The 19,460-nt window shown below is 42.5% G+C and overlaps 1 protein-coding gene across 3 annotated transcripts in view; it reads right to left on the reverse strand.

Annotated features, from left to right (window-relative positions):
• Positions 1-19,460, reverse strand: part of ush2a (Usher syndrome 2A (autosomal recessive, mild)) — an 815,153-nt gene that overhangs the window by 266,302 nt on the left and 529,391 nt on the right. For all 3 annotated transcript variants that reach the window (XM_080200528.1, XM_080200527.1, XM_080200526.1), the window contains one exon: positions 16,641-17,269. In XM_080200528.1, coding sequence (XP_080056654.1) covers positions 16,641-17,269 — 629 coding nt within the window. The remainder of the gene's footprint in view (positions 1-16,640; positions 17,270-19,460) is intronic.

The raw sequence follows: 19,460 nt of genomic DNA on the forward strand, positions 1-19,460 counted from the left end.
AAGCTGCCCGGATGAGAAAAGAGATGGAGGGCAGGATTTTCTGGCTGTGCTTGCCCTAAAGCTGGAAAACCCTACCTGAGGTCAATGGACCTTTGCGTGGTCCATGTCCCACCCACTACGATTCTTGTTGTGGACAGGACGGAAAATTGCTGCACAGAGAGTAAGATGAAGCTGAAAAAGGGTGTGCTTACAGTTTGTAAGAAGTCTCACAACACTAGCTTAAAGTCCAACAGGTTTATTTTGAATCACGAGCTTGCAGAGCGCTGCTTCTTCATCAGGTGAGTCAGTTTTTCCAAATAAACTATTGGACTTTAATCAGGTGTTGTGAGACTTCTTACCGTGCCCACCCCAGTCCAACGCTGGCATTTCCATAGTTTGACAGATAGATAATAGGTTGATAATACAAATGAGAACTAGACTGAATATGGAAAGTTCAGAGGGATAGTGACAAGGGAAATAAAAGCAGCAAACAGAAAATACGAGAAGAAACTGGCAAGTAACAAAGAAAGGAATCTAAGGTCTTTTATCAGCATTTAATAGCAAAAGAGCAGTATGAGAAGGGGAAGAGCTGCTCAGCAATCAAAAAGGGATCTGCACTTAAGATAGAGGGCATGGCTGAACAACAGAATGAATACTTCACACCTGTCTGTACCAAGGAAGAAGATGTCACCAAAGTCATAGTGAAAGAGCAGGTAATGAGATACTGGGGTGGTAATTGATAAAGAGGGGGGATTAGAAAGGTTGGCTGTACTTCAAGTTAGTTGGGATCTGATGGGATGCATCCAAGCGTGGTGAGAGAAGCAAAGGTGCAAATTGGGGAGGTACTTGCAGTAATCTTCCCATCTTCCTTACAAATGGACATGGTGCCAAAGGACTGGTGGACATTATACATTTTACACCCTTGTTCAAAAAGAGTGCAAGAATAAAGCTGCAACAAGGCTAGTCAGTGGTGAGAATGCTATTAGAAGTAACAATCTAAGACAAAATTAATAGTCAGTTGGACAATTGTGAATTCATTAGGCAGAAACAGCACAATTTGTTCAAGGCACATTATGTTTAAGTATGCAAATTGAATATTTTGATGAGGAAAAAGAAGTGTTTGTTATATTGTTATCTCATTCATAAGGAGCTAGGAACCAATTTTAAAATGAATATATATCCTGGGGGGCCACATTTATTGTTGCTCTGCCATCATGTGCTAAGTAACAACCTATTCCAGTTGTTCCCAACCAGTGAAGAACCCCCCCAAGTGTGCTGCAAAAAAGATTCAAAATTCATGTGACTCAACCAAAACTAAATGTTGTCTTCAGCTCTGTGGTCAGCATCAACAAGACCTGGTGAATCTTGGCTGGGAAAGAGCCAGACACGCATGGTTTAAATTTTTTTTGGCCAGGTCCATATACATGACAAATGGATTTGGAGCGGAAGACAAAGCTCCCGTGCACCCACATAAAAGTGAAAACTCAAAAAAGGCATAAGACATACAAACATAGAAAATAGGTTCAGGAATGGACCCTTCGAGCCTGCACCACCATTCAATATGATCACGGCTGATCATGCACTTTCAGTATCCCAGTCCGGTTTCTCTCCATACCCCTTGATCCCTTTAGCCAAAAGGGCCATGTCCATCTCCCTCTTGAACATATCCAATAAATTGGCTCCAACTGCATTCTGTGGTCGGGTATTCCACAGGTTCACAACTCTGAGTGGAGTGCTTCTTCCTAATCTCAGTCCTGAATGTCTTATCCCTTTATTCTTAGACTGTGACCCCCTAGTTCTGGATTTCCTGAACATCGGGAATATTCTTCCTGCATCTAGCCTGTCCAGTTCCATCAGGATTTTAGATGTTTTTATGAGAGCCCTCTCATTCTTCTAAATTCCGGTGAGTACAAGCACAGTCGATTCTGTCTCTTTTCATATGTCAGTCCTGCTATTCCAGGAATCAGTCTGGTGAACCTTCGCTGGACTCTCCTAATTGCAAGAATGTCCTTCTTCAGACAGGAGACTAAAACTAAACATAATACCAAAACTACATACAATGCTCAAGGTGTGGCCATATCTAAGCCTTGCATAACTGCAGGAAGACATTCTTATTCCTATACTCAAATCCTCTTGCTATGAAGGCCAGCATGCTATTAGCTTTCCTCCTTGTCTGCGGTACCTGCATGCCAACCTTCAGCACTTCCCCTTTTCCTAAACTGCCACCATTCAGGTAAGAATGTTCCTTCCTGTTTTTTCCACCAAAGTGGATAACCGCACATTTATCCACATTATGTTGCATTTGCCAAGTATCTTCCCATTGAGTCAGCCTGTCTAAGTCACCCTGCAGCCTCTTAGCATCCAACTCATAGCACACACCGCCACCCAGTCTAGTGTTGTCTATAAATTTGGAGATATTGCTTTCAGTTCTTTCATCCAAATCATTAATATATATTGGTGAATAGCTGGGGTCCGAGCATGGAATCCTGAGGTACCAAACCCCCCCCAACCCCCCACCACCCCCCCCAACCACCGCTACCCCTCCCCCCACCTGCCACTTTGAAAAGGACCTATTTATTCCCACTCTCTGATTCCTGTCTGCCAACCAGTTCTCTATCCACATCAATAAGTTACCCCAATACCATGAGCCTTAATTTTGCTCACTCGTCTCTTGTGTGGCACCTTGTCAAAAGTCTTCTGAAAGTCCAGGTACACAACATCCATTGGCTCACCCTTGTCCACTCTACTGGTCACATCCTCAAAAAATTCCAGAAGATTTGTCAAGCACGAGTTCCCTTTAGTGAATCCATGCTGACTTGGGCCCATTCTGTCACCACTTTCCAAATACTCAGATATTATATCCTTAATAATGGATTCCAGCATTTTTCTTACAATTGATGTCAGGCTAACCAGTCTATAATTTTCCATTTTCTCTTTCCCTCCTTTTTTAAAAAGTGGGGTTGCATTAGCTACCCTCCAATCCACTGGAACTCTATTATAGAAAACTCTTTCTATAGCAGAGTCTATAGGAAACTCTTGGAGAAGCACGAGAGGCAGGGAGAGGTTAGGAAAAAAAAAGATGAGAAGACAGGAGAAGTTAGGAGTGAAGTTACCAGTAAGGAAGTAGTTAGGGAATAAGACATGCACCTCAATTTTTTTTGTATAGTATAAAGGTGTGCCATGTAAGGTTGGGAACCACTGATCTATTCAGTATAGCAGGCACATGCAGAACAAAAAGAAATAACTTAATGATGCTGCCGCCTTTTGAGCCAAAAGTGTGATCATTTCTAAGTTGTGGCAACCAGAAAATACAACATGGTGGCAGTGGGTTGTCAGCAAATTAAAACCCAAACATCAAATTAATTTAATGCTGAAATTAGATTTACAATCAACCTGAAATTAGTGCCAGAGAGAAAGAGAAAGTAAACAACAATGAATTGCACAAAATGAAATGGTCACTGCATCAATAAATAAGCTGCAGCACATGAAGGACTGGGAGGCTGATGATACCAGAGAGGCATCTGTGAGTTTTAGAGAAAATTGCAAACTAATATTCGGAAAATTTCTAAAAGGCACTACTGAAAAGGAAAGGATTAGCTTTGTCCTTTTGCTGTGTGGGGAGGGGGGGGTGGGTGAGGAGCGGGGAAGAAATTGGTAAATGTGTTTAATAACTTGGAACAGAGTCAAGATCCAGATAAACTTTTTCAATGAAAAATTCAACACATATCTCCAGCCAAAGTCAAATCATCAGATCTAGATATAAAAAAAAAATTCAGGGGCTGAGGCAGGAATCAGGTGAACCTGTTGACAATTTCACAGCAAAATTGAAAATTGCAGCCAGAAAGTTTAAGAACAGAGATAGCAGGCTGCTAGATTTGTTCATCTGGGGATTTGTGTACCCTGATGCTCAAATAGCAAGGACAAGCTCATAATATTGTAGATTGTCAACAACGTCTGAGCATTTGAAGCCATGAGTTCACAGATGAAGATCCTGATTACCCAGATGGATAGCTTTCAGTTAAGTCAAGAGAAAGGCAGCTGGGATATAACATTTTAATTTCATATCTCCAGCATCTGCAGTCTTTTGCTTTTATGGATATTTGATAGAGGTGCTCAAAATGATGAAGGGTTGAGACAGAGTAAATACAGGGAAATCATTCCTGTTTGGAAAACTGGAGGACACCGATTTAAGGTGAATGGCCAAAGAAGCAATGGCGAGATGAGGAGAAACCTCTTTCCAAAGTGGAGGGTTAGGATCTGGAATGCATTGTGAGAGAGTGTGGTGAAGGCAGATTCAACTGTGGCTGTCAAGAGAGATGTAAATAAGTGCTCGAAGAGAAAAGAAATAGCAGGACAAAGGAAAATGGGCAGGGAATAGGGACTCATCAAATCGGCCTTGTAGAGTCTGCCTGGACACAAGGGGCCAATTAGTTTCCTTCTGTACTGCAATCATTCTACGATTTGTTTTGCAACACTGGATGAAATTTAACACCCCTCCATCCCCACCCCACTCCCAGGACTATGCTTAGAGATTGGGGAGGACTGTTTAATGAGGTGGAAGGTGCAGGATGGGGACCCCACCATCTTCCTGACTCCCTCATGAAACATTGCAGTTACATTCATAGCCAGGTGTCCCTGGAAAGGGAGCATGTGGTGTCCATAGGTACCACGTTTTGGTTCATTGTTTGGTTCATTTGTTTCAGGTTGCCCTTCTTGCTTTGTCCCTCAGTTTATTTAATTTAGTTCATTTGGTTTGCACAAAGACGTGGAGAGGATGGAGGGTGGCGTTCCCACAGAGGTCATTGCGGCCCTAGAGTAGTGATGGGTGGGGAATTTATCGTGCTGGGACACTGTCCAACAAACACTTTGGAGTTTCCCTTTGACTTAGTGGGATGACAGGGGCTTCTCATTCACATGTGCTCTGACGCCCAATTGAGGGATCAGGCGTCGGAAGTGCAGGGTCCATTGAAATCTATACCCACATCCTTGTGGGTGGCATAGTGGTTAGCACTGCTGCCTCACAATGCCAGGGACCCGGGTTCCATTCCTGGCTTGGGTCACTGTTTGTGCGGAGTCTGCACTTTCTCCCTATATCCTCCAGGTGCTCTGGTTTACTCTCACGTTCCGAAAGATGTGCGGGTTAGGTGCATTGGCCATGCTAAATTCTCCCTCAGCATACCCGAACAGACGCTGGAGTGTGGCAACTAAGGGATTTGCACAGTAACTTCACTGCAGTGTTAACATAAGCCTATTTGTGACACTAATAAATAAACTTAAACTTTGAAAGCTTTCTTCTGAACCCCCTCCCCAGTGGCTCCCTTGCTGCAATTCTCATCTGGTTAACACTCACCTCCATCTGAGGATACAGTGGTGATCCTCAAGGTCAGCCCAAATGCTGTGACCACTCCTGGTGGCACTGTCAGAATTGGAGAGCTGTCGGCTTCTGATCTGAGCAATGGTTTTTCCACCTACTGGGGGATTTATAGCATGGAAGGCCTCACTCTGCCCAGGTAAATGCTTTATTGCCTGGTAATTGCATCAGGCATCTTACAGGGACATGACGTTATGTTTCACCAATTCTCCAACTGGTGATTCTGGTCGCACACATTAAATTCCGTCCACGAAGTTTGAATTTCTCCGATCAGATTTCCATAATTGACACATCACTAAAATGATCCTAACTAAAGTCACAAATCAAATTCTCTGCGACTGAACCATGGTGCATTAGCTTGTTCTTTTCCACATTAGCCACTCTGCAGCATTTGATATGATTGACTGCAGCATCTTCCTCTAACACCTTTCCCGAGATCTCCAGCTGAGTGGAATATTCTCAATGGTTTCATTCACACAGATTTGATTTTAGCTAAAGTATCAAGCACCTCTTCCCACCTCCCAGCTTTTTCCTCAGAGACCCCAAAATTCTTAGTTTTCTTACTTTTCCCCTTAACATATTTTCCCGCAGTGACATTATTCACTGACTCAGTGCAATTTTTCACATTTTTCCAGCCTCTCTTGACTCTGCTACAGACTGTTGTTAGGCTGTTTGTCCAATATCCAATCTCGTATGAGCCATAACTTTTTGTTTATATCCAATTAAATCCAATCAAAGTCCAATTCAAAGTCTCAACAAATGAGACATTCCAGATCCAAGCCGACAAGATGGGCTCATCACTTCTTGTCTTGGGCTTGATCTATATGATCCAAGTTGATTGGAACAAGCATTGCACCCCCTCCAATTGAACCTTAGTATTAGAGGCACTAGCAGGGTAAACATGCCAGGGTTACGGGAGTAGGGCCTGGATGGGATTGTGGTCAGTGCAGACTCTATGGGCCAAATGGCCTTGATTTGCACTATAGGGATTCTGTGATTCTACCTTAAGTTTTGTTTCCAGGCAAACAAAATAGGGAAGGAGGAAAGTGCAAAACAAATCCCCTAAGCACCTGTGGAACAATTTTATTGACAGTGTTACAGCCCCAAACATATCCAACTCCAAATCATTCAGTGAGTTTGTGGATTAGTGTAATTGCATTTCCAACCCGTATTCTCAGCCAAAGTCCAGATATTTCAATTTAATTTGAGAATAAGAAGCCCAGGCAAAATCAATTATGACTTACTCAATAAATTAACAGAGCATTGTGATTTTGGAGTGACCCTAAACAACATGCTGTGGGATTGGTTTGTTTATGCTGTGAATAACAATGCCAATTGGTAATAGAAGTTGACACAAATTTCAACAATGGTGACAGCACTGGGCATGCAAGTCACTGAAAAAGATTCACAGGAGCTGCAGAGTGGACAAAATGGTGTTGTACACCAATTAGGGTGGGAACCTAAAGTCAGCTGCGACGCCAAAACTGCCAAAGCAGTCATGAAACGGAAAACATTTCAAGTCACCCACAGAACAAACAGATATAGAAAAGGCAATATGACAATAATTCTTTAGGTAAAATGTTACTGATATGGAGGTAACCCTGCTCCAGGTTCATGTAGATTTACGGAGTCACAGGGGCGAATTTTACTGTCCCACCCACCACGGGAATCGGAACGGCTGAGAGACAAACCATGGAGAGGTCCATTGGCCTCAAGTGGGATTTTCTGATTTTGGGACAAGTGTGGCTGTGAAATCCCACCCAGGGTGTCATCATTATAGCAAAAGGGGACATTTGATAAAACTGTACACAGCAAAATCAGGACTGCTGAGTAACCAATCAACCAAGATATTACAGGTACACAATGTGAAACAGCTTGACACCATTCATTCTGATATTTACTCTCTTTTTAATCTTAAAGCACGCACACCAGACTCTATTTCTGGAAGATTCAATGCAACTGGAAAGCCTCTGAGTATGGAAGTGGATATGGGGTATTAACCAATGTGCTGGGTGAGCACATATATCTGAGAGAGGGTGTCCAACCATCAATTCTGCCAAGTTGAAGACATATAAGGGAGAAGCAATAAAATTAAAGGCGCCACAATAGTACCTGTGAGCTACAGGCAACGTCTGGCCAGCTCCTGGTAATAATGGTGACGTGGAGGAATAAGCCTTCTGGGCCATGACTAGCATAAAAAATCATGTTGAATTGGTTCAAACAGTGCAGACAGTGGGATTGCCAGATTGTTAAGAGAATACGAAGTCTTCCATGGTGAATTAGGCAAAATCAAAGGTTTGCAAGCAGAGGTTTACATCGATCATAGAATCCCTACAGTGCAGAAGGAGGCCAATTGGCCCATTGAGCTTGCATGACAACAATCCCACCCATGCCCTATCCCTGTAACCCCAGGCATTTAGCCTGCAAATACCTCTGACACTAACAGGCAATTTAGTATGGCCAATCAACCTAACCAGCATATCTTTAGTTTAGAGGAAACCGGAGCACCCAGAGGAAATCCATGCAGACATGGGGAGAACGTGCAAATTTCACACAGACAGTCATCTGAGGCCAGAATGGAACCTGGGTCCCTGATGCTGTGAGGCAGCAATGCTAACCACTGTGCCACCGTGCGGTCCTGAGGCAACTCCTCGATTCTTCAGGCTGGTACAAAGACTGATACCATATGCCTTACTAGAAAAAGTGGATGCTGAGTTAGACAGGTTGGAAGAGTTAAGTATCATCCAGTTGGTTCAGTTTTCAGAATGGGTAGCACTCATCGCGCCCCTAACCGAATAAGACCATTCACACTTGCAGCAATTATAAGCTAACAGTTAATCAGGCTGCCAACCTGTATGCAAAACTGGCAGGAGGTAAATGTTACACAAAATTGGATATGAGTCACACGTACTTGTAACTCTAATTAGATGACACTTCCTGGGGTATGTCAAAATAAACACACACAAAAACCTATCCCAGTATACGCACCTGCCTTTTAGCATGCCTTTGGCATGTGCAATATTAGAAAGGACAATGGAGAATCTGCTACAGAGGCTACCATGGGTTGCAGCATACCTTAACAATGTCCTTGTAACTTGATCGACAGAGGCAGAGCATCTTGCAAACTTAGAAGAAGTGTTGAGGAGATTTTAGGAAGCTGGAGTCTGCCTCAAGAACGAGAAATGCACCTTTCAAGCCATTCAGGTGACTTAGCTGGGTAGCATGTAGGCGCATAAGGATTACACCCCATGGAAGAAAAGGTCTCGGCAATAAAGGAGGCACTTTCCCAACAAACATAACCACACTCAAGTCATTTTTTGAGGTGATAAACTGCTTTGGACAGTTTTTACCCAATTTATCAGCTGTATCTATAGAATTCCTGCAGTCCAGATAGAGGCCATTTGGCCCATTGAGTCTGCATCAACTCTCAGAAACAGCATTCCATCCTGGTCCTCTCCTCTGACCTGTCTCCGTAGCTACAAGTATTTACTGTGGTTAATCCACCTAACCTAGATATTTTTGGACACCAAGGGGCAATTTAGAATGGCCAATCCACCTACCTGCATATCTTGGGACTGTGGGAGGAAACTGGATCACCCAGAGAAAATGCATGCAGAAAAAGGGAGAATGTGTAAATTTCACACACTCACCCAAGGCTGGAATCGAACCGGGTCCTTGGCGCTGTGAGACAAGTACTAACCCCTTGCATATTCTGCTAAAGAAACACTATTGTTGGTCTTGGAAGAGTCCCCAGGAGGAGGCATTCAGCAGAATGAAGCATTTGCCATATTCCTCAAACCTGTTGGTGTACTTTGACCCATCTGAAGAATTTTTGAAGTGGAGTCACCTATATTGCACGCTATTGTCAAATTATTACACCATGCTTTGCATCACCCAAAGTCATTGCATTAGATAATGAAACTGTATTTACAAGTGCTGAATTTCAAAACTTCACCAGTCTTAACCGCATTAAGCACATCATCACTGTGCCTTTCCACCCTGTATCTAACAGACTATCTGAGAGAGCCATCCAAACTTTCAAATCGAGGGTAAAGAAATGGCCAGGGGGAAACCTTGGAAACCAAATTCTCGCGCTTCCTTCTTAACTGCTGTACAATTCCACATGCAACAATAGGAGTTCCACTAGCAGAACTGCTAATGAAATATCTCAGATGAAACTGAGCCTCTTAGTTCCAAGTTTGCCTGGGAGGGTCGAGACCAGCCAAGGTAATCAGAAAACAAGCCATGATTTGCATTGTAGACCACAGAAATACATGGTCATATATGTGAAAATCTTCAGTAGTGGATCAAGTTGGATCCCAACAAATATTGTCTCAGAAGCAGACTCCTTTCATACTAAGTAGACATCAAGGCACAGATCATTCATTAATGTATGAAAAGTAGAGAGATGCTACAGCAGTCTATATTGTTAACCACAGTGCCACCCTGCTGCCCAGACCTAATATAAGCATAACTGATGTTTCTGTTAAAGCAAATAGTAATGTACTTCTTGCACCAACTGAGATATCCACATTACAGCCCCTGTTAAAGCATCTCAAACTATAGAATTACACTGCTCCACTAGAAACAGAAAACCTCCTCAAAGACCTGATACATAATTATTGATCCTATATGTATAGTTAGAATTCAGGAATAAATAAAAATGTAATTATTTCTCAGAGCTTTATACCACTTTCTAGATAGAGTAATTAGTTAAAGAAAGATTCTAAAAGGGAGTTGAAGAGGATTGTCCCTTTAAGACCAGTCTGAGTAAGGGTCACATGCTCCAAACAACCAATCAAAACCAATCCTTTTGGCCAACCAAATAAAGTAAATCAAATTAACAAGAGGATAAATTAAAATGGGCAGCTCCCAAAAGGAGGGACAACCAATCAACACCTAGCACAGGGATTCTCTCTAAGGGGAGGAGCTTTTCCAATTAGAAAGAGTGTACTGTGGATTAATTCAAAGGATGAACTAATGAAGCAACCTTGTAAATAAAGCTTGTTTGTTCAATGTAAGGCAGTACATCTTCTCAGTTTCCATTCTAGCCACTGTCTTTGGGTGCACCATACTGTTTAATGTTCCTTTCAATCCTGAATCAAGTTTCTAACTCCATGTACTCTCCATCACACCAACTTCCATCTCCTTAATATATCCCCAGCTTCTACCAGACAGTAAAACTCCCATTAATGCCTTTGTCACCTCCAGACTGGGCAGTTCCAATGTGTTCTTGGATAGCGTCTCGTAAGAACATAAGAACATAAGAAATAGGAGCAGGAGTAGGCCAACTAGCCCTTCGAGCCTGCCCCGCCATTCAATAAGATCATGGCTGATCTGTCGTGGCTCAGTTCCACATTCCTGCCCTCTCCCCATAACCCTTAATCCCCTCTCTTATCAAAAACCCATCAACCCGCTTCTTAAAAATATTTAGCGAGGTAGCCTCCACCACTTCAACGGGCAGAGAATTCCAGAGATTCACCACCCTTTGAGTGAAGAAGTTCCTCCTCAACTCCGTTCTAAACCGCCTCCCCTTTATCTTGAGGCTGTGCCCCCTAGTCCTACTATCCTTTCTGAGCAGGAAGAGTCTCTCCACCTCTATCCTATCCATCCCATTCATCATCTTATTCTCCACCTTCTAATTTCACTTCATCTGCTGCCTGTTTATAATCCAGTAACATGCCTAGCTCACCCCTATCCTTGCTTCTCAGTCCCACTTGTTCTCGGTCTTTTGAGTCGAACCAAGCAAACAAACTTAAATTACATTCGGACAAAGAAAAAGGGGGCAGCTCCCCAAAAGGAGGGGGAACGGCCCAAACAGAAACAAAAAGTACAAAAGAAACTTAAGACAAGTCAAATCAAAATGTGATTGTCGGGGTCTATAAGGCACCTCAGCCCCTGCGGTGCCCAACGGGCACGGAAGGCCTTGACTGTGCCTGCGGACACCGCGTGCTCCCTCTCCAGGGACACCCGGCCGCGAATGTAGCCGCGGTAGAGGGGCAGACAGTCGGGACGGTCAGCCCCGTCGATCACCCGCTGCCTGGACCTGTTGATGGCGCGTCTCGCCAGGCCCAGGAGCAGGTTCACGAGGCGATCGGCATCCCTCCCCTCCCCTCTCCGCACCGAGTGTCCATAGATCAGGAGAGTGGGACTGAAATGCAAACAGAACGTCAATAAAAGGTTCTTCAGAAAATCAAAAAGGGAGTGCAATCTATAACACAAAACGTAGACGTGGTCCACGGACTCCTTGAGGCCACAGAAAGAGCAGTCTTGGGAGTCCGCGAACCAGTGAATCCTACGGTTGTGCGTCCCACTTGTTCTCAGTCCCTGTATGCCTTATAGTTAAAATTCTCACTGTCATTCTTGAATTATTTCATGGTCTTGGCCCTCACTATCTTTGCAACCTCAATTAGCTCTACAACGACCCTCATCCCACCATGTTCTCAGTATGGCCTTTGGTAATCCTACATCTCTTGACCCAATTCTTAGCAGCCTTGCCTGCAGCCATACTCCACCTGTACTCCATGACATGGACTTCTTCTCTCAACCCATCTGCTTCTCATTTTAAGGCCTGATCTGAACATGTTTTAGACCAACCCTTCCAATATCTCCTTACCAGTTATGTCTGATTATGCTTCTGTGAAACACCTTTGGACACTTTTCCATGTTGAAGGCACTACATAAATGCAAGCTGCTGTCATTTGCCAGTGAAAGAATGTTTGAAATTATACTGAATATTAGTGATGCTGATTATTAATGTTTAATATCTTCATGTGGAGATTCTTTTATTGGTTATTTGAAAGATATGTCAAATGGTATAATCAGGTTAATGCCTCTGTTAAAATAGCAGATAAATGTCATTATGAAATTGCTTTCAGAATGTGATTCTAATATAATATATGGAAAATTGTGGGAAGCACGCCCATGATTTACTAAAATGAACTCTAGCAGGCACAGCTTCCCACCGGGAATGCCATTCCATTAAATCAGATGGTGAGATTCGCCCAATATAATTTGAAATCTGACGATCCTGAAATGACATTGCAGCAAATGAGTGTACAAATGCTTGATGTGTTCAGCCGAAATTTCTCTCACCGCTAACTTAATGGCATTAACCAGTTCAACATAAATGGTCTTTGTAAATAAATGAATCTTTGCTAATGTAATAGAAACAAATTTCGGGACTTTAATTTCAGTGGATTTGATAGTATAGCATCACTGGGCAATAGTTTCAAAAAAGTGCAGCGAGGGACTCAAGGTGGTTCTGTGTGTCAACGGACTGTTTTAGAATGTCAAAACTAGAGCTCGTGTTTGCAATTCAATTCCAAAAATGATGCCAAGCGATAGTAGTGTAAAATGACAATCACCACATCCCTACCCCTCTGATTATGCTTCTATATAAACATGCAACCCACTAGTGCTCTGTAATAGGGGCTTGGCCTTTCACTTCCCAATAATAACAGTAAAATATCGGCACCTAGGCAGATAATGTGACAACTTCAACGTACCCAGTTGTTGCTGCTTGTACAATAAGGGACAGAGGCCTGAGCTCTGTGATGTGTTTGGGGCATCATAGAATTATAGAATCCGACAGCGCAGAAGGAGGCCATTCCGCCCATCGTATTTGCACCGACCACAATCCCACCCAGGCCCTATCTCCATAAATTTACCCCAGCCAGACCCCTGACATTAAAGGAGCAATTTAGCATGGCCAATCCACCTAACCTGCAAGTCTTTGGACTGTGGGAGGAAACCGGAGCATCTGGAGGAAACCCATACAGATATGGGGAGAATGTGTAAACTCCACATAGACAATGACCCAAGCTGGGAATCGAGCCCGGGTCCATGGAGTGGTGAGGTGGCAGTGCTAACCACTGTGCCACCATGCCGTTCCAAAGAGCATCCCAATGCACGTGGTGACTAAAGTAGCCTGTACTAGGTTGGTTCACTCAGAATTTTGACATTGGGCAGCATAATGTCATAGGGTTAGCACTGCTGCCTCACAGTGCCTTGGACCCGGGTTTGGGTCACCATTTGTGTGGAGTTTGTGTGTTCTCCCCATGTCTGCATGGGTTTCCTCTGGGTGCTTTAGTTTCCTCCCACAGTCCAAAAATGTGCAGTTTAGGGGTAATTGGCCACGTTAAACTGTACCTTATTGTCAAGCGGATGAGTAAAGCAATGGGGATAGGGCCTGGGTGGAATTGTTGCTGTTGCACACTCGATGGGCTGAATTGCCTCCTTCTGCACTGTAGGGATTCAATGATACATTAACCAGTATCCTATAATGTGCTAGAATGCCCGGGCACTGCTTCAGTTGGATAGCACCCAGTTTGTATGGGCACTGAAAGAACATTACTGAAGGGAAATAAGCGGATTCCTGTCTGCATCCCATTGACCTGATTGTGTCCCTGTCCCATGCAGCAAAATTGTCTGCTGCATCACAGACACCCAACAGCCCTGCGCTGTCGTGCTGCTACTGGATTGAACAGTCTAATTGCGTCATGAGCAGCCAGCAGCATTATAAATGTACACATTTCCTCATCTGCTCTATTAACTGAGGTGTCAAGATTGCCAACATTATTTTATCAGCTAAAGCAAGAAAGAGAGAGACAGAGATAGACAAAGAAAAATGGAAAAAAAAACGGAGAGACAAATAGAATAGGAAATAAGCATGAATGAAAAAAAAATAGTGGGAGAAATGTGTATAAAAGAGCATCAGAGGGATGGAGAGACTTGCAGAAGGAAGATGTGAATAGGCGAGAAGGTTATTGTTAAGTAAATAGTAATATGCATCAGATGTATACTTCTGTTTTCAGTTCTAATGAAGGTCAACACCCATAATGTTAATCTCTCTTTTTTCTTTGCAGATGCTGATCTGTATTTCCAACGTTTTCTGTGAATTGATTTTCTTTAATTGTTTTTCCTGACCAAAGCAAATAGACTATTAGAAATAAGGCAATCAGGCTCTACGTTCCTGCTATTGCGACTAAGTGAGGGGACAACTGCTTGTTCTGTTTCTGCAGGCTTGGAATCCACTGGAGGCTACTCCAAACTGCAAGCTTATATGTACTCCATGAAAAGAAAACAATGAAGGCGTTCTCTCACTCTGGCCCGCTTTGCAGTATTAAGTGTGCCGAACATGCTTGTTGACCAAGGATTTGCAGACTGAAACCTGCATTTTCATTCAACCAAGGCTTCCAACACCAGCATAATTATTTACTGCTATCTTGTTCAGAATTATTCAAAGCAATCAACTGTTAAAGGCACAGTTTGTGTTTAAACAACCTAAATTGACAAGTGGGGTATGAATCAAGTATTCGTGACACACTTGACCATATCTGACAAGAGAACATTTAACTACCTACCCTTGACATTTAAGTACACCGCCACTGCTGAATCCCCTACATCAATATTCTGGAGGTTTGTGTTGGCCAGAAAGTTAATTGCGCCCAGTCATTTACATCTTGTGGCTACAAAAGCAGGTTAGAGGCTGGAAATTCTGTACAAATAACTCATCTCCAAACCTCCCAAACCCAGTACAGCCTACATAAGGCAAAAGTCAGGAGTCCAACACCAACAACACACAAGAAACTCAACATCTTATAGGACAAAGCAGCCCATCCACCACATTTAACATCCACTCTGGCACTTAGTGACAGCAGTGTGTACAATCTCTACAAAATGCACCGCAGCAACTTGCAAAACTTCCAAGTCAGTGACTTGTATTACCTAAAAGAAGATACTTGGGAACACCACCACTTGTAGGTTTCCCCTCCATATCGTACACCATTCTGACAGCACTGTGGGTGTTTTTTCCACCATACGGACTGTAGCATTTCAAGGAAGTGCCTCAGTGACACAGTGGTTGGGGCGGCATGGTGACACAGTGGTTAGCACTACTGCCTCACAGTGCCAGGGATCTGGGTTCAATTCCTCTGTTTGGGTCACTTTCTGTGTGGAGTTTGCATATTTTCCCTGTGTCTGCATGGGTTTTCTCCAGGCACTCCAGTTTCCTCCCACAGTCTGAAAGATGTGCTGGTTAGGTACTTTGACCCGATCAGGTGCCGGAGTGTGGCGACTAGGGGGATTTCACAGTAACTTCATTCAGCGTTATTTGTGACTAATAAATAAACTTTAACTACTTTTTTTCCCAAGTGTCATTGCAGATGGACAACAGATGCTGGCCTTGCCAATAATGCTCACATCCCATGAATGAAGCAAAAAAAGGTGGGGTACAATTTGGGTGAGTATACTTGGGGTTTCTCCTCCCATCAATCCCGGTAAAGAAATGACTAGCCTCTGCTGTGGGCAGTTCACTCCAGTAATACAGCTGAGGTATGCTCTCTTACACTGGTATGAGAATTACAAGTACTCTGGCATGAGAATTACAAGTACTCTGGCATGAGAGCTACAAGTACAATGCCAACTCATGGTCCTCCACATCATGGGAAAGTTTGCCTTTCTTCCTTCAGAAAAAGCATATGCTGCTGCTTCCAGGCCTGAGATTACTGGGATGTCCTTCTCTGGGGAGTTTGAATGGCCTTGCAGTGTCTGGTGACTCTTATTGAAAGAAAAATCACAGAATATTGTCAGGTCTCTGAGATCTCAGCTGCATTTTTGGCTTTGGTGATCACTTCCTGACTACCGCCGGTGATTGAGAGCCACAAGGTTTCAATTCAATCTGGAGATCCTTAAACAGGGGAGGGGGGAACCATTTACTGAATCTGACTTGAACATGTGGTCTATTAACTTGCTTAGTGGGCGACCTATTGATGCTCAATTTAGCCTTAGTACAAGTCCAAAGGCAGGCCACTGATGATTTCAGGGCCCCCATGCCTGCAGGCAAATGGCAATGAGCAACATGAAAAAGACAGAAAGTGGGAATACAGTCTCCCATCTTGTTACAATTGCTTTGCCTGACCTGCACTTGATACAGAGACAAACCAAGCTATATTTCTCAGAACATCCCGAGAAATTCCAGGGGTATGTGACAACTTTGAGATTTCTCCCTGCAGTTTGTACCTGGTGAACATTGTCAGGAAAAATCAACTCTTAATACACCATGGAACACAATGCATGTGTTTCATCCCAACTGAATATTATCTTTTGCTCCAGTGAATAATATTTCAGGGAAAATAGACATCCCTCCTATAAAATACCTAGTGTTTTTCCCATGTATTTTCCTTAAATTAGACAGTTAAAAACTAAAATTATAAAGATAGAAGCAAACTGTTCATAATTTTCTTAGTGACTAAAAGAAAGGCACTGAAATAAATTTGAATTAACCTACCTTAACTGAATTTGGACTCAGAATCTGAATGTGAGGTGGCTGTACCCCAGCAGGTCTTGAAGGCCGAGTGATAATTTCCTTCCAAGTGCTGCTGTTTGTTCCTCCATTGATTGTCGTTACTAAGATCCTATATTCATATGTAGTCCATGGGATTAAGTCTGCAGAACTATCCACGTATCTCAGTGGCTGGCCAGGTGCTTCAATCACAAGGGCAAAAATCTCTTCTGTCCCTTTCACCTTTCTCTCTATAACCACATTATCAATAACGCCATTGGGATGGGTGGGAGGATCCCACGATATGAGCACCGAGGTTGGAGTGTCTGAATAAAGTTCTGGATTAGAAATATCCTCAGGAGCTGTCGGAAGAGTTTGAACCACATGCGATGCTGGTGACAAAGAACATCCCGCTGATGTACAGCTTTCTACGTGGAAAACATACATAGTGTATGGACGTAGATGGGCCACAGAATACCTGGTAGTGTTCTTTGGCAATACGGCCAACTTGGAACCATTCTGATAAATTTGGTAGTGAGTAATGTTACCATTACACTGTGATGGATGTTGCCATGTCAATAATAGGCTTCGAGATTTGACTTGCAGCACGAGAGGTGGATCCATTGACCCAGGTTCTGGAGTTAAAAATAAATAAATGGTGTAAGATTATTTTTGAAACTGAGGGCTCAGTTTCCATTATATATTTTGCAATTCCTGTAAATCTTTCCTATTCTAATCCTCTAATGGAGATGACTGTGGAGATGACTCTGTGGACAGAGAGTGATCTGTTCCATAACTGGTGACTAGCAGTTGAGCAAGCCACAGTCTCATAAGTAATTGGCTGGCATGTGTTCTGCAGCTCCTCCTGGCTGTACTGGTGAGTGTACTGTATCATGGAAATACTAGGTGCAGACTTATTTCTTCACACTTAATGACGCTGTGTAATAACAAACTGAAATTTCACGGATATATCTAAACAATAATTTTGGTTAGCAGCCCCTTATTGAAGATACTAAAGCAAGTTTTGACAAAAATAAATTCACAAAATGAATACACAAGTATATGTTACCCTGGGGTAGTTCATACAGTTAGTTGCAGACCTCTCAGATCTCCAGCTACATCTCTGGCTTTGCCACTCAGGTTTAGATTTGGCAAAATACATATGCACAAGTATAACGTATCCAGCGTTCTTATCCCTAAATTAGACTTAATATTTATCCTCAGCACAGTAGAGCTAAAATAAATAGAGTTCCCCATGACCAGCATTTTCACCTGTACTGTATGTCAGGAGGTGTGGCAAAGCCAGTCAATTCACCACAGTAAAAAAACTGAAGCAAAGTCACCTTTGTTCCTCACCTAAACGGCTAATCTTCCAACAGGAGCCTAAATGAACATTGTTTATTGGTGTGACATCACAGCTGAGCCTATTCCTGACCTTTCCAAAAAGTGCTCACTGGCTAGCAGTCAGAAGCAAGCAACTCGACTAACATCAGGCACCAGAGACCAAGTGCTGCACCTAAAATTATGATTAACAAAGATTAGTTAACTCAGCATAGACCAGGGATTGGGAACCTCTGGTCTTTTGTTAGCTTTGTGCTGCACTGGGCAGTGCCTTTATCTGCTTGGCCAATGGGGAAATGATTCAAACTTTTGGCCACATTCTCATTACATAATTATGTGACAATTAAAAATGAAATTTATGATATAAGATTACCACATTGTACTCTCAAGGCAGGACATGTTGCATCATACAACTAAAATAAAGTTTGGGCAAATGGCTCAAATACAGAGACAAAAAGGGTAAATCATTTCTAACAATTGTTTCCGACAATCAATTTGGGTTGCTATCAGAAACTGAAGCTCCACAAAAGTGGCTGAATTAATGCTCTTTCTTCCCTACGATGCTATGTTAAATAACATCAGGTTGTTCAAATCGGGTGTTTTGCGCCCTATGTTTAATTGATTGTATGATATTTATTTGCTTGCTACATAGTCTGATACACAGAGTATGCTGTGGAAATTGAAGAAAATGAACATCTATGGTGTGAAATTGCATGATGCAATGCTGACATTTTTTAAACAGCAAAACAGTTCTAAACACTTTATTTCCTTCACTGAAACGGTAGGGAGGGAAAATTTGAACAAACATTAATGCATTCATATGCTAATATTACACAGCATGAATTCATCTAATAAATCACTGATTGATAATTCATACGATTAAATTACTGCAAGATTCACATCATCTTCGGTTTATTCCAACAATACTAATCAGAATGAAAAATCTGTATCTTCCTCCATTCACCATAGAAATCATAATTAAATTTAACAATTTACTGAGCATTTGGCAAAGGGTTAAAGTACAACATGGCTTTTAGGATGACATTCATTTCTAAAACGGTTGATATTACACATATGCAGATTATTTTAGTTTGACCAGCAGGTGAATCACCTTGTGACAGAAGGGCATTCAAACTTGAGGAGGAGGCATAACTGTCCACCTTAATTCATACCTCCTATTGACCAAATGCACAGTAGCATGTAGCAACAGTCACAGAGAAGCTGACAGCTTCGACCGCTTTTCTGACTGAAGAGACATGCGATATATATGAAAGGAGGTGGGTGGAAAAGAGGTGCGACTAAGGAGCAAAAATATAAATAATAACAAAGTGCATTCTGTCACATTGAGGTTATTACGAAACTCAAACTATATATCACAGCATTTGATCATTGTTTCCAGATTTTACTGAGTTGAATGGTGGGCAACCTTGAGACACTGTGTTACTCAATATTCTGCTTATTGGGTTAATATAGAATACACCTCAT

The sequence above is a fragment of the Carcharhinus amblyrhynchos genome, chromosome 12, assembly GCF_965287045.1.
Source record: "Carcharhinus amblyrhynchos chromosome 12, sCarAmb.v2.hapA, whole genome shotgun sequence".
NCBI lineage: Eukaryota > Metazoa > Chordata > Chondrichthyes > Carcharhiniformes > Carcharhinidae > Carcharhinus > Carcharhinus amblyrhynchos.